At 53.6% G+C, this 15,000-nt stretch overlaps 1 protein-coding gene across 1 annotated transcript in view; it reads left to right on the top strand.

The window, feature by feature from the left end:
• Positions 1–15,000, top strand: part of foxp4 (forkhead box P4) — a 78,524-nt gene that overhangs the window by 31,273 nt on the left and 32,251 nt on the right. The window contains 5 exon segments of the mRNA XM_064304120.1: positions 779–932; positions 7,247–7,451; positions 8,246–8,344; positions 9,404–9,508; positions 14,931–15,000. The exon segment at positions 14,931–15,000 is cut by the window's right edge and continues 18 nt beyond it. Of these exon segments, the coding sequence (XP_064160190.1) occupies positions 824–932; positions 7,247–7,451; positions 8,246–8,344; positions 9,404–9,508; positions 14,931–15,000 (588 nt within the window). The 5' untranslated portion in view covers positions 779–823.

The following is a 15,000-nucleotide window of genomic DNA, read 5'->3' as shown; positions in this document are numbered from 1 at the left end:
TAGTTGCTCAGGTAACTCATTTTTTGCATTTTCCGGGAGTGTTTTCGTCCAGAGAAGTCGGACATGTTGTTTTTTATTCCCCCAGTGCTTCTGTGCAGATAGTCGAGCACCACTGGCCACTCCAGACAGCGACGGCAGAATTAAAGGGGTGTCGGCTCTGGAGTGGAGATTTTTCTTCTTTTCTAGTGGGAAAAGATGACAGAAGAGATATTTGAGTTTCAGGCTTTTTCACTCTCAAAGAGGGGCGTGTGTCATGTGTGGCCTGGGGGTTAATCAGTAGAGATGGGAAAATGTAGGTCTGAGACATTTGTCAACTGCGCGCTGTACTGTAAACACCGAACAGAAAGCCGCCATCTCTGCGTTTCCTCACGCGGATAAGAAGTTCAAAAGGAGGCTGTTGCATCACTTGTGTTGAAAGGGCCGTGTTTATGAGCGCTCACACAGAGCAAACACGCTGTGCAGTCTCCATTCAGCACCAGCCTCTAATGGGTTAATTATTAACCTGCCTCCTATCGGGGGCGGAGCCTGTGTGAAAGAGAGGTCGGAGGTCAGCTGTGCTGGGGGATGAGTGATGTCACAGCCAGACAGGATGTGGACCGGAGTTGCACTAACACTGCAAGTGAATGTGTTTCTAATGTCTGCCTTTTCTCTTTCTCTCCATCCTTCTCTTTCCTTCCCTGTCTCTCCCACTCCCTTTCCTTCGTTCCCTCCTATACACTCCTCTCTTCTTTTTGTTCTTCCTTCCCCCCCTCCCTCTCCCTCCCCCCTCCTCTCTCAGCAGCAGCTGGGGGGGAATAAGCAGCTTGCATTCCAGCAGCAGTTGATGCAGATGCAGCAGTTGCAGCAGCAGCACCTGCTCAACCTGCAGCGGCAGGGCCTGGTGGGGCTGCAGCCGGGCCAGGGGGCGGTGCCTATGCAGAGCCTGCAGCAAGGTGAGCCCCGCCCACTCTCTCCTCCAATCACGTTCCGCTTTACACACCGCAGCACCGCAGGGGGAACAGTCATTGGCTGAGTGTAGATAAGGTTTCTCCATGTGTGGCATTCATGCGTTCATTCATGAGATGAATATTCAGATAGGTGAGGAGCAGAGGCTGCGGGAGTTTGGGGTCCTTTACTGCACGGGGAGCCTCATTCATTCACCTGCACATTCATGCGTTCATGAGGCCACAGTGAAGCATGTAGGCCAGCTGGGCTCCCTCCATTACTGAGCTCAGAGAGAGAGTGAGTGTAGCTACAGCAAGATGGCCGCCGCACATCTGTGCTCGTATGCGGCCCATATGAGTCTGAAAGTGCACCCCACCAGCACCCCCCCCTCACTCCTTCATAAAAAAATATCTTTCAAACTTCATTGGGGTGAATCTGTTTCAGAGCCAGATGTCACGCTCTTTCTAAAGGGCCAGTCCAATAACCTGGGTTAGGTACACTGTACTGGTCATTCCAACACTTATTGGTTTTAATGAGACCTTGAGTTGGCATGAGATGTTGGAATGATTTGAGCTTGTTGGACCAGCATCAATTTCATATCATTAAAATGGCTGCAAAATGTGAAATGCTTAGCTTTGGCGTATGTGCTGCTTGGATGAAAAGGAGATTTATTCATATGTCAAGTTCCAGGCGACATACACATGCAAAAACAGCTTTAGTTAATCTAGTTCAGTTTTCTGTTTGGTCAACATTTCCATTTGTGAAGATATTTTTTATTCATCTGCACTTTCACCCACAATTTCAAACACGAAGTACAAACGAGAGCTTTGTTAAATCTTATGTTATAACAAACTTCCTGTGGAAACTTATTAATACTGTAATTTATGTTCATACTTCAAACTAATTTAGCATAAAATTTGGATGTATGTAGCTGAGGGGCCAGGCGCTGTAGAACGTGCAGTAAGCTAGCGAGCTGTATTCAGCTTGTCTCTGATTCCCACCAATTGGAGGTGATCTGACTGCAGAGCTCGTTGTGTTAAATAAAAGCAGTCTGCTCACTGTGAGCTCGTTGTGTTAAATAAAAGCAGTCTGCTCACTGTGAGCTTGTTGTGTTAAATAAGAGCAGTCTGCTCACTGTGAGCTCGTTGTGTTAAATAAGAGCAGTCTGCTCACTGTGAGCTCGTTGTGTTAAATAAAAGCAGTCTGCTCACTGTGAGCTCGTTGTGTTAAATAAGAGCAGTCTGCTCATGGAGCTCGTTGGTTAAATAAGAGCAGTCTGCTCACTGTGAGCTCGTTGTGTTAAATAAGAGCAGTCTGCTCATTTGGAGCTCGTTGTGTTAAATAAGAGCAGTCTGCTCACTGTGAGCTCGTTGTGTTAAATAAAGCAGTCTGCTCACTGTGAGCTCGTTGTGTTAAATAAAGCAGTCTGCTCACTGTGAGCTCGTTGTGTTAAATAAAAGCAGTCTGCTCACTGTGAGCTCGTTGTGTTAAATAAAGCAGTCTGTCACTGTGACTCGTGTTAATAAGCAGTCGCTCACTGTGACTCTGTGTTAAATAAAGCAGTCTGCTCACTGTGAGCTCTAATAAGACAGTCGCTATGACTGTTGTTAAATAAAGCAGTCTGCTCACTGTGAGCTCGTTGTGTTAAATAAGATTAGTCTGCTCACTGTGAGCTCGTTGTGTTAAATAAAAGCAGTCTGCTCACTGTGAGCTCGTTGTGTTAAATAAAAGCAGTCTGCTCACTGTGAGCTCGTTGTGTTAAATAAGAGCAGTCTGCTCACTGTGAGCTCGTTGTGTTAAATAAGAGCAGTCTGCTCACTGTGAGCTCGTTGTGTTAAATAAAAGCAGTCTGCTCACTGTGAGCTCGTTGTGTTAAATAAGAGCAGTCTGCTCACTGTGAGCTCGTTGTGTTAAATAAGAGCAGTCTGCTCACTGTGAGCTCGTTTGCGCGCTTTATTTAGCACCAGCAGTGGTGTGTAGATCTTAGCTGCTCTGGAGAGCCCTTTGTTAGCGTGAACATGAGGCAATTATCCGAAAAGTGTCTTGGAGACGCAGCTCGGCACCCGAGTCACATGACCCACGTGGATCGTCCTATCATGGGAGTCTCAGGGCTGATGCTCCTTCTCCTTTACCTAACGACTGTCAGCTTGTTTTGGGGTGGGGGTTCACTCGACTCCAGTTGGGAGTAAGAGGAGTTTGAAACTCCGAGCCTCTCTGTCATTGCATCCCAGACACTCAACCTTGCGCTCCTGTGGTTTGCGACTCCCCCTGGCTTCACGGGATGGTACTGCACTGGGGGGGCGGGGGTGGGGGGGGGGGCTGAGGGATCACGGCATTCGCGATCCCTTTCGCCTCCCGAGTTTCACAAAGTGGCTCAGAGGGGCTTTTATCAGACGGGACCTTGCGGAAGGTTCCGGAGCAAATGCAGCGTGTTAAATAAACGCGACCACAGCGAGCTTAGAGCAGCCCAGGACCAGATGGCAGTCGCGATTCTGCCCCCCCCCTTACCCCCCTACCCCCCTACCCCCCTACCCCCACCCTCACGGGCAGAACGCAGGGGTTGACTGCCTCCCAAATTGACCTTCTCAATTGGTGCGATTGCAGTCCCTTTTTTTTAAATACTAATAATAACAGTAGTAAAAAGCGCGATGGCGCCCTCCCAAAATCAGCAATCAGCTATCATTCTAATCTATTAGTTTGGGATTGTTGCCCCCCAGAGAACGGCGCTGCCGCCCGCGTCCACACATGTGAGGCTCGTTAACTTAATCAGCTCATAAAAAGATAAAAAGGACAGTTGATTGTTGGTTTTCTGGAAGGCAGTCATTTGGATAATAGGTAAAATATGCCGCAAAATGCTGGAAGCTCCAGGGAAATGGGGGTGGAGACCGCGGTGGGGCGGGGGTGGTGATGGTGGGGGGGAGGTGAGGTGGGGAGGGAGGGGGTGATGGTGGCGGGAGGGTGAGGGGGGAGGGGGGTGATTTTACTGAGGGGATGTTTCTGGTTTTATTTTCCCCCTCAAACTGTTCTGTGCAATGGTCGGCTCTGCCGTTCGGTTCTTTTGGAAGCAGAGTCAGGCGGTGTCTGGGGGTGGGTCTGGCGGGGGGGTCTGGCGGGCGGTGCGCTGCTGTACGGGACAGGCGGGCTTTATGAGCTCCACAGCGGCCGTAACGTTAAAGAACCCCGGCGCTGCGTTAGCCGCACAGAGAGGCCCCCCCCCCCACGGGAGGAGCGAACGCCGCAGGTTTACCAGTCTGCGGACGTTAATTCTCCATCGTTACGCTCGACACGCGTGATTATTTAAACTTAAAGAAAATACAAAATAAATACAGCTCTGTTTAATCCAGACTGTAGCCCGACCCCCCCCCCCTTTTTAAAATCACCACGCGCTGAAGTTTTTTTGGAAACGGGCCCAACGGGGCAGACAGATCAAGAGAGGGTGGGGATGGAGGGAGAGAGACGGAGGGATAGTGGGAGAGAGAGACGGAGGGATGAGGGAGAGAGAGACGGAGGGATGAGGGAGAGAGAGACGGAGGGTGGAGGGAGAGAGATGGAGGGGTGGAGGGAGAGAGAGAGAGGGATGGAGGGAGAGAGACAGAGGGATGGAGGGAGAGAGGTGGAGGGAGAGAGGGATGGAGGGGGAGAGAGACGGAGGGATGGAGGGAGAGAGAGATGGAGGGGTGGAGGGAGAGAGAGAGGGGAGGGGTGGAAGTCTGCCGGGTTGATGAATGTAATTCTTTCGACAGCTGTAAACCGCTGGCTTTGGCCCCTCTCTGGCATCTGCCCCCGCTTATGTCATAGTTTAGGGGGCCAGAGGAAGAACAAACCGGTCTCCTGGAATCCCGAAATGAGTCCCGGGACAGGGCGGCACGGGTTCTCCCCCCGCGGTTCCTTTGAAAGCAGCGCCCCATTATGACGAGCCGGCCAACCATGCGCATTCTTCGGGGCGGTCATGCGTGGCCCCATTCTGCGGGCCAGAGGAGGGCTCGCACGCGCTCTCCGCTCCGAGCGGCTTCCTCGCCGTCCTTTTTTATTTTTAAAAGCGAGAAGCGTTTCCGCGTTTTAAAAAGCAACAGGAGCGCAGAGCTGGAGACGGTTCCTCGGCCAGCGGTGCGGCTCCGTGTAGCCGTGCGCGGATTTTAAATTTCCGAGCTGCGCGTGATTATCTAATCTGTTTGAAAACAAAAGGCCCGTTTAATTTCGGCTCCTCGTCCCTCCCGGCCCCTCTCTCTCTCCCCGGCGTGTCCCCCCTCGCTCGCTCGCTCGCTCATTTGCATGGCGGGGCGGGCGCGGAATGAAATATGAGCGCGTCAGATCTCGGCGGGTTCCAGAGGTGAAGACCACCGCGGTCTCCCCGATGAGCGGCGAAGACGCGGCCGCGTCGCCGGGCATTCTGGGCCTTTCATCCTCCGCGCCGCCTCGCGCATGTTAATTCCCGCAGAACGGGGACATGAATATTTAAATGGCACAACAATGGCGGCAGACTGTATCGGGAGCCCTGATGATCATTTAAACCCTGGGATTTGTCCGTCTTGCGTTCCTTCCAAAGTTTTATTTTTTATTTTTTTTTGGCAATTTGGTCAAAAACCGCAAGATCATAGGGTTGGTAACTGTGCATTTTTATATTTAATCTGACATTTAATCTTAGTTAATTAAATGAAGGAGGAACATGCATGTCATTTCGGCATTTCTTAATCACCGTCCTCTTTTTGGACTGTCCAGTGTTTTGTGTATTAAAGCACATATGTGCACACAGCATTTAAACAGAGAAGAGTTGGACATATTCACATCAAATGTAACACACACACACACACACACACTTTTAAAAATAAAAATAAAAATTTTATGGGCTTCAGCTTTACTGGTAGAAAGACAGGAAGAACGGGGAGAGACAAAGGGTCGCGCGGTCAGACTTGGACCGCTGACGTCGCAGCTCGTAATGAGCATGTGGACAGTGCTCTACAGGCCACACACACACACACACACACACACACACACACACACACACACACACACACACACACTGCTCACTCACACACTCACACACACACACACACACACTGCTCACTCACACACTCACACACACACACACACACACTGCTCACTCACACACTCACTCTCACACACTCACACACACACTGCTCACTCGCTCACTCACACACACACTGCTCACTCACTCACTCACACAGGTAGAGCCCTGCCACGCAGACTGGGCCGTGCGCTCGCCGTGGTGTGTGGGCAGAGGGAGCGGGCTCGTCCCTGCACAGCCGGGAGACCTCCTTGTTTTGGCGGAGACTGAGAGAAGCTTTCAGACGCACCAGAAATAATATTAGCATTTCCGCTGAGTAGCTGCCCTGCGAGATGGCGGAGCAGCCTGTGACTTACAGGAGCCCCTCCCTCTTCGTTTCCAAATCCAAATACACCCCCCCCCCCAACAAAACCGGATGCCCAGTTTAACCGGGGAGCGCTCTGCTATAAGGTTAACGCTCACAAACAGCAGGAGTACCGGGAGAACGTTAGCTAGGATTTCAGTTGTTTTGGGAGAGATTTTTAACAGAATAACAGATAACAGAAACAGGCTAAAATTAGTGGTTTGTTTCCCGACCCTCCCTTTCCGCACTCACAGTCCCCTCGGGGGGGTGGGGGGGGGGGGTAGTTGGGTGGCGTTGGGTGGCGGCCGGCTTTAATACCTGCTGGTGGGGTGCTCTGTGATGGCTGAGGGCACAGGCAATGAGAAGAGGGTGGATCTCCTCTGACAAAAAAAACTTTTTTTATAATGCTCACACTAACTGCTCCTCCTTCTGATAAAGCTGAATTTTGAAGTGGGTGAGAGGGTCCGTCTGATTTTCCTTGAATTTGTATTCAGACTTGTGTACACACACACACACAGTGTGCAGTTTGATGCTTTTTCTTTTTTCTCAGACGATTTGCTCTCTGCTCCCAATTATCATACTGTCGATGGCATTTGTGACTTGTGTTATTGATTGAATCACTCCTGTGTGTGCGCGTGTATGCGTGTGTGTGTGTGTGTGTGTGTGTGTGCGCGTTGCGTGTGTGCGTGCGTGCGTGCGTGCGTGTGTGTGTGTGTGTGTGTGTGTGTGTGTGTGTGTGTGTGTATGCGTGTGTGTGTGTGTGTGTGTGTGTGTATGCGTGTGCGTGTGTGTGTGTGTGTGTGTGTGCGTATGCGTGTGTGTGTGTGTGTGCGTATGCGTGTGTGTGTGTGTGTGTGTGTGTGTGTGTGTGTGTGTGTGTGTGTGTGCGTGCGTGTGTGTGGGTGCGTGTGTGTGTGTGTGTGTGTGTGTGTGTGTCCCTGTCCCCGCTGCAGCGATGTGTCCGGCTGACCTGCAGCAGCTGTGGAAGGATGTGGGGGGGGTGCAGAGCTCAGACGAGAGCATCAAACACGAAGGCCTGGACCTGAGCACCAACAGCTCAAACTCTACCTCATACTCAGCCTCCAAGGGCTCCCCTCAGCTATCCCATCATTCCCTGCCAAACGGACACAACTCTGCTCACACTCCAAAGAGAGACAGGTGAGCCGATTCGCCCAAGTCATGTCCTGTGAGTTCCTGTGACTTTCTGTGACGTCCTGTGACTTCCTGTGACGTCCTGTGACTTCCTGTGACGTCCTGTGACGTCCTGTGGCTTCCTGTGACTTCCTGTGACGTCCTGTGACGTCCTGTGGCTTCCTTTGACTTCCTGTGGCTTCATGTGACGTCCTGTGGCTTCCTGTGACTTCATGTGACGTCCTGTGGCTTCCTGTGACTTCCCGTGGCTTCCTGTGACTTTCTGTGACGTCCTGTTACTTCCTGTGACTTCCTGTGGCTTCCTGTGACTTTCTGTGTCTTCCTGTGACTTTCTGTGACGTCCTGTGACTTCCTGTGACTTCCTGTGACTTTCTGTGACGTCCTGTTACTTCCTGTGGCTTTCTGTGCCTTTCTGTGTCTTCCTGTGACTTTCTGTGACTTCCTGTGTCTTCCTGTGACTTTCTGTGACTTCCTGTGACGTCCTGTGACTTCCTGTAACTACCTGTGACTTCCTGTGATGTCCTGTTACTTCCTGTGACTTTCTGTGACTTTCTGTGACTTCCTGTGACGTCCTGTGGCTTCCTGTGACTTCCTGTGGCTGTTCTACGCAGCCTGGCCGTCTCCTCCCTCAGTGCGTGAGCGTGTGTCTGTCCCTGCTGTTAGTCCGATCTGCACATGTTCAGCATGCGTGCCTTCAGGGTGCGTTCAGCGTGTGTTCAGCGTGCGTTCAGCATGTGTGAAGCCTAACTGTGATAAGCAGTGTGGGCGGGGTCCTCATGGGCTTCTCTCTCCTTTTCCAGAGCCAGACTCTTTGAGTGGATCTCCTCCTTCTCCAAGGCCGAGCCAGTCGAAGAGCACCTCACACCTTACTCCAAAGGGCCGTACCTGTCCAGCAGCCAGTGAGTCCCAACCTGCCCCCCCCCCTCCAACCCCAACCCTAACCCTGACCCTAATCCCCAACCCTCGCCCTAACCCCCCATAAACCTCACACCTTACTCCAAAGGGCCATACCTGTCCAGCAGCCAGTGAGTCCCAACCTGCCCCCCCCCCCCAACCCCAACCCTAACCCTGACCTTAATCCCCAACCCTCGCCCTAACCCCCCATAAACCTCACACCTTACTCCAAAGGGCTGTACCTGTCCAGTGAGTTCCTGTTATTGGCAGTGGTCTGTGATCTGGGCAGACAGACGCGGACTTTATGAATCTGGCTGCTCTGTCATCGGTGGGACAGGGGGGCAGGGGGGTAAGGGGGCGGGGGCGTTGGGGGGGTACAAGTGAGCGAGAGCAGCCCCTTGTCAGACCGGGCTCTGTGAGTTCAGTGTGATACTGCCTCTGTAGTCTGGCTTGAGATCCATGTTCTGAAGCCTAATTGTGTGTCTACATGCACCTTTGTGTGTCTACATGCACCTGTGTGTGTACATGCATCTGTGTGTGTACATGTACCTGTGTGTGTCCACATGCACCTGTGTGTGTACATGCACCTGTGTGTACATGCACCTGTGTGTGTACATGCACCTGTGTCTACATGCACCTGTGTGTACATGCTCCTGTGGTACCTGAGGTCTAGTGGGGCGTGGCTGTGGGTTCGTGGGGTCCAGTGGCTCTGTGCCACGGGTTGTAGGTTTCAGTCTGTGTGTGACTGTCACCTTCATTTGACCTTGCGTGTCAGCTGATGGAATGTGCAGGTCCAGCCGTGGTCACATGACAGATTTTTCACTGTTCTTTTATCTATTTTCAATGTGCTTGATATTTTCATTTTGTGTTGAGGTCTTAGTGTTTTGTCTGAAATGTGCTGTATAAATAAAGCTTGACTCATCTGGACAGATGTGGCGTGTGCTTCTCAGACCGTTCGCCCTGGATTCTGCAGTCGATGAGTATAGATGTGACTGTATGGTTGTATGGGGTCAGAGGTCAGATTTGGGGTTCCTAACCTGGTGTTTCTCCCCACCCCCCCCCAGCTCTGCCCACGAGGAGCACACAGGCTCCCACCCCCTCTTCGGGCACGGGGAGTGCAAGTGGCCTGGCTGTGAAGCTCTCTGTGAGGACATGGGCCAGTTCATCAAGTGAGTCCCGCCCCCATCTCCGCCGCCTATCCCCACCCCACCCACTCCGACCCCACCCTCGCTCTGCCTCTGTTCCCCACCCCCCAACCCCATCCTCCCTGCTCCTTCATTCCCCACCCAGTACACCCCCCACCCTCTATACACCTCAACCCCCTCCGCTCTAAATGTAGTATTCCACTCTAAACAGACAGGGTTCCGCTCTAAACAGACAGGGTTCCGCTCTAAACAGACAGGGTTCCCCTCTAAACAGACAGGGTTCCCTCTAAACAGACAGGGTTCCACTCTAAACAGACAGGGTTCCACTCTAAACAGACAGGGTTCCACTCTAAACAGACAGGGTTCCGCTCTAAACAGACAGGGTTCCACTCTAAACAGACAGGGTTCTACTCTAAACAGACAGGGTTCCACTCTAAACAGACAGGGTTCCACTCTAAACAGACAGCGTTACACTCTAAACAGACAGGGTTCCACTCTAAACAGACAGGGTTCTACTCTAAACAGACAGGGTTCCACTCTAAACAGACAGGGTTCTACTCTAAACAGACAGGGTTCTGCTCTAAGCGGGCTCTTCCTCTCTGATAGGCTGCGGTACTGTGGAATTCTGGGAAGGGGGCCCTTCCTGGTTGGCTGTAGTCTTGCACACACACACACCACCTGTGCAGTAGAGCCTGTGCAGTAGAGCCTGTGCAGTAGAGCCTGTGCAGTAGAGCCTGTGCAGTAGAGCCTGCGCAGTAGAGCCTGTGCAGTAGAGCCTGCGCAGTAGAGCCTGTGCAGTAGAGCCTGTGCAGTAGAGCCTGTGCAGTAGAGCCTGCAGGTGCAGTAGAGCCTGCGCAGTAGAGCCTGTGCAGTAGAGCCTGCGCAGTAGAGCCTGTGCAGTAGAGCCTGTGCAGTAGAGCCTGCGCTGTAGAGCCTGTGCAGTAGAGCCTGCGCAGTAGAGCCTGCGCTGTAGAGCCTGTGCAGTAGAGCCTGCGCAGTAGAGCCTGTGCAGTAGAGCCTGCGCAGTAGGGCCTGCGCAGTAGAGCCTGCGCAGTAGAGCCTGCGCAGTAGAGCCTGCGCAGTAGGGCCTGCAGGTGCGGCTGTCAGTCTCGGGGTTAGCGGTGACTGATTAGCGCCCCCCACCCCCCCCCCCCCACCCCCACCCCACCTCTCCCAGCACCAGTAGTAGGGTCAAGCAAATTGTTTTCACGCTTCGTTAGTAGTTTACTTAATTAGCTCATTTACAATTAGATCTCTTTGTTTCTCGGATGCTAGCAAAGACATCAAAAGGATTGACCCCCCCATCCTCTCTTCTCTCTATTTCTCTTTTCTCTCTCTTTTCTTTTTGTCTGTTTGCCAGTTTGGAGTCTTTAGGGATTGGGGGGGGTGGGGTTGATAGTGCTGGGAGCGATGAGGGGGGGGGCAGATCGCGGAGTGGTGGAGATGTAAACACACCGTTGTCTTTTTGTGTTAAAATAATTAGACTTCAGAACGGAGCGGGCTGGTGGGGGGGGGGGGGGCCTGTCACATGCGTGTGACTCACGGTTCGAGCCCCAGAGAGCGCCCCGCTCAAAATCACGGGGAGGGCAGTCCGACTCAAAGCTTTCATTCCGGGGATTTATTTTCCTTTTTGCCTCTTTACGCCCCCACGCACCACCTCCTCTGCCCCCCCCCCGGCCCCCGCTCTCCCCACGGCCTGTCTGTTTTCATATCCACATCGTTTCCAGCGCTGTCATGTACAGTAAACTGGAGTTGCCACTTTGCCCGTTAATGATGCCCAGTGCTCGAGGCTTGCAGTCCCTTTCAGGGAAAAACAACGTCTAATTATCCCCCGACACCCCCACTCCCCGCCCCCCTCCGCCCCCCGCTCAGCCAGTGCGCCCGGTCACCGTGGGACGCGAACACAGCGCTGTATCAGCATGCGGGGGGGTGTGTGAATCTCACGCGTGTTCATACGTGTGCGGAATCCGCGCGGCCACGGGGGGGGAGGCGGTCTGGATGATTGACGGCTGAGGCGGGATCAAAGACGCGTGAGTCTGGGGAAGTTTTCGGGGAGCAGAGCTCTCCTGTGTTGTAGCGCGGTCTGTCTCGTTTCGCGGGGCCTGGGGCGAAGGGGGGGGGGGGCGAGGGGTGGGGGCGAGGGGTGGGGGCGAGGGGTGGGGGCGGGGGGGGGCGGGTGGTGGTTGTTTGCCCGTCACTTCACATCCCTCGTTGGGCCATCGCCGGGGGGGGCAGCGAGAGGGTGCTCCCCTGACTCTTTGAGGGAGGGGGGTGGGGGGAGAACTCAGGGCACGACCCACTTATGCTGAGGGCGATAGGCGGAAAGGTTGGAGGGCTGGAGCAGGACTCTGGCCTCCCATTGGCTGCTGATCTCTGTCCCCACCCCTCTCTCTGAACTTTAACGGCGTGCCGTGGTCTGTGCCGCTGGTCTGTGCTGCGGTCTGTGCCACAGTCTTTGCTGCGGTCTGTGCCGCTGATCTGTGCCACAATCTGTGCTGCAGTCTTTGCCACAGTCTGTGCTGCGGTCTGTTCCACAGTCTGTGTTGCAGTCTGTTCCGCAGTCTGTGCTGCGGTCTGTTCCACAGTCTGTTCCGCGGTCTGGGCTGCGGTCTGTTCCGCAGTCTGTGCTGCGGTCTGTTCCGCAGTCTGTGCTGCGGTCTGTGCTGCCGGTCTGTGCTGCGGTCTGTTCCACAGTCTGTGCCACGGTCTGTGCTGCGGTCTGTGCTGCGGTCTGTTCCACAGTCTGTGCCACAGTCTGTGCTGCGGTCTGTTCCGCAGTCTGTGCTGCGGTCTGTTCCGCAGTCTGTGCTGCGCGGCGCTACACGTGTTAGAGTACTTCGTCTCTCTGATCGCCGGGCCGCGGTTGGGGCGCTGGGTTGGGGTTCCTCCCCGGCGGGACGGGGAAACAGTGCCTCATTGTCGAATCGCGTGGAAAAAACGCTGCTACTGTTTATTACCAGCTTTAAAGTCTGGCGGCTTGGAGTTCTCTTCTGGGGGGGGGGCAGGGAGGGGGGGATGAGATCATTTTTTATCGCACACTTGTGGAGAAACGCTTATCTGTTCTTGGGTTTCCAGAGAAGGGTGACATCATCGGCATTGTTTAAACTGCCCCCCCCCTCCCTGTTCATAAAGCATAACTGCATTCCTTCTCAGGCATGTTTAAAGGCACAGGCCGCTCACAGTTCAGCAGGGGTGTGGGGGAGGGGGGGGGCAGGTAGTAGGGTGCTGCGGAGCCCCTCATGTTTAGTGACTGCTGGGGGGGGGGGGCGGGGCTGAGGGGGGGGGCGGGGAGTAGAGGGAGGGAACACTGCACTTCGCTGGCTCAACTCCCCAGTGAGCATGACATTACTGCTACCTTCAGATGCCTGGGCTCAGGAGGGGGCTCAGGATGGGGGGTTGAGGAGGGGGGATTCAGGATGGGGGGTTGAGGAGGGGGGGTTGAGGAAGGGGTTCAGGATGGGGGGTTGAGGAAGGGGGTTCAGGATGGGGGTTGAGGATGGGGGGGCCCTGGGCGTGCTGGCTGGGGGGAAGCCTCTCTGTGTGACTGTTACAGACGGGTTAATGCTGAGTCAGGTCCTGGGGCTCTAGCCCCCCCACAGGTCAGGAAGACATTTGCATACCCACATGCCCACCAGAGGGGGCGCTATCCCTCTGTTAGACCTGCATTAGTGTGGACACTGAATGAGAGGGGGGGGCACAGGTTGGGAAAGAAAACAAAAGCCTGTGAGTCTCGTAGGACTGCTGTCATTCTGGTTAGGGGATTACCGGGGGGTGGGGGGTTACCGGGTGAGATCATTTCTGTGAAGTCGGCTGGGTCTGTAGACCGGTCTGGTGTGTGGGTGGTGGGGGTGGGGGTGGGGGTGGGGGGGGGTGGGGGTGGGGTGGAACTGGACTGCTGCCCAGGAAAAGCGAACTTGCTTTCACAGCCAAGAGCAGGGGGGGGGGGGGGTGATAGACATCTGAAGATTTTTGACCCCCCCCCTCATCACTTGAAATAACACCAGTGAAGTTCCTGCCAGAACCACCACTCTTTCTCTCTTTCTATTGCTCTATCTCTATTATCCCTCTCTCATCTCTCTATTTCCGTCTCCCTGTCCATCTCTCTCTCTGCCTCTCTCTCTCTCTCTCTTCATCTCCTTCTCTCCTCTCTCTCTCTCCTCTGCCTCTCTCTCTCTCTCTCTCCTCCCTCTCCTCTCTCTCTCCTCCTCCTCCTCCCTCTCTCTCTCTCTCTCTCTCTCTCTCTCTCTCTCTCCCCCTGTCTCTCTCCCTGTCTCTCTCTGTCTCTCTCTCTCTCTCTCTCTCACTGTCTCTCCCTCTATCTCTCCCTGTCTCCCTCCCTCTCTCTCTCCCTGTCTCCTCTCTCTCTCTCCTCCTCTCTCTCTCCCTCTCTCTCTCCCTCTCTCCCTCTCTCTCAGCGTTGTTTTTGTGGCGTGGGAGTCACGCTCATGGTAAAAGGGAAAGTAGGGCTGCAGGAAGCGGGGTGCAGCGGGGGCTGATATCTGAGACCAGTTCTCCGCAGAAAAACAGCGGTGAGGTCATGTCCAGGTGTTCTTCGGCCGTCCGTTTGGGACGAGCATCTGCACCATGATGACAAAAACAACAAAAGGAACAAAAGGAGAGCGCATCTCTCCGCTGGGACGCTTCAGCACACGTCCCTCTGTCCATTACCACTGGAATGTCTCCGGCTTTGTTTCCAATATTTTTGTTTCTGAACTAAATGAATCCATCCTACGATGTTAGCGTCACTTTAAAATGTGGAAAGACGTTGAGAAATGGGCGAGAGGGTGTTGTTTTTAACAGGCCTGGAGTCACGGAAAGGGCACATGTGCATTGTATCAGTGTTGAGCTGCATTGTTTGTACATGCTAAAGCAACTTGGCGTAGAATTGCTCATACGCACTTAACACAGTTAACTGCTGGAAGTTCTCCGAAGCGTTTGTTTGCCGTTGTGCGCGGCAGTTTATGGGAGTCTTGTGTCCTCTCTTTCATGTCCAGAAGTGTGTTTTAGTGGAGGAATAAACATTATACGCCTACAAGAAAAATGTTGATTTGGGTGGAAATGCGCTATTGTGAACGCTTCCTTTCCAGACGCTATTGTGTAGCCCAGTGGAATTTGGACTGCTGGAAAATGCACATTTGTAAATGTGAAAATAAACAGTTTTATGAAAGGTTATTTGGGTGAGGTGATGCATTTATATGAAGTAATCTTTGGCTGGAAGGGATGAACGCTTTCGCCTGCTTGTAGTGCTCGTGCAGTCAAGACTCTTCTCCGTGGTTCTCATTTTACAGATCGTTAAAGAAATAATTTAAACGTATATCTGTGGGTTCATCCAAGGCTACAGCCACGGTGGGGGGGTGGTGGGAATGGTAGTGGTGGGGGGGGGGGGATGCCCAGCTCCCGGAGCACATGTAGGGGTGTTAAAGAATGTCCCCCCCCCCACCTCCAGGCACCTGAACAGCGAGCACGCCCTGGATGACCGCAGCACAGCCCAGTGCAGGGTGCAGATGCAGGTGGTG

Source organism: Anguilla rostrata, chromosome 13 (genome assembly GCF_018555375.3).
Source record: "Anguilla rostrata isolate EN2019 chromosome 13, ASM1855537v3, whole genome shotgun sequence".
Taxonomy (NCBI): domain Eukaryota; kingdom Metazoa; phylum Chordata; class Actinopteri; order Anguilliformes; family Anguillidae; genus Anguilla; species Anguilla rostrata.
This window is presented reverse-complemented; position numbering and strand designations above follow the sequence as displayed.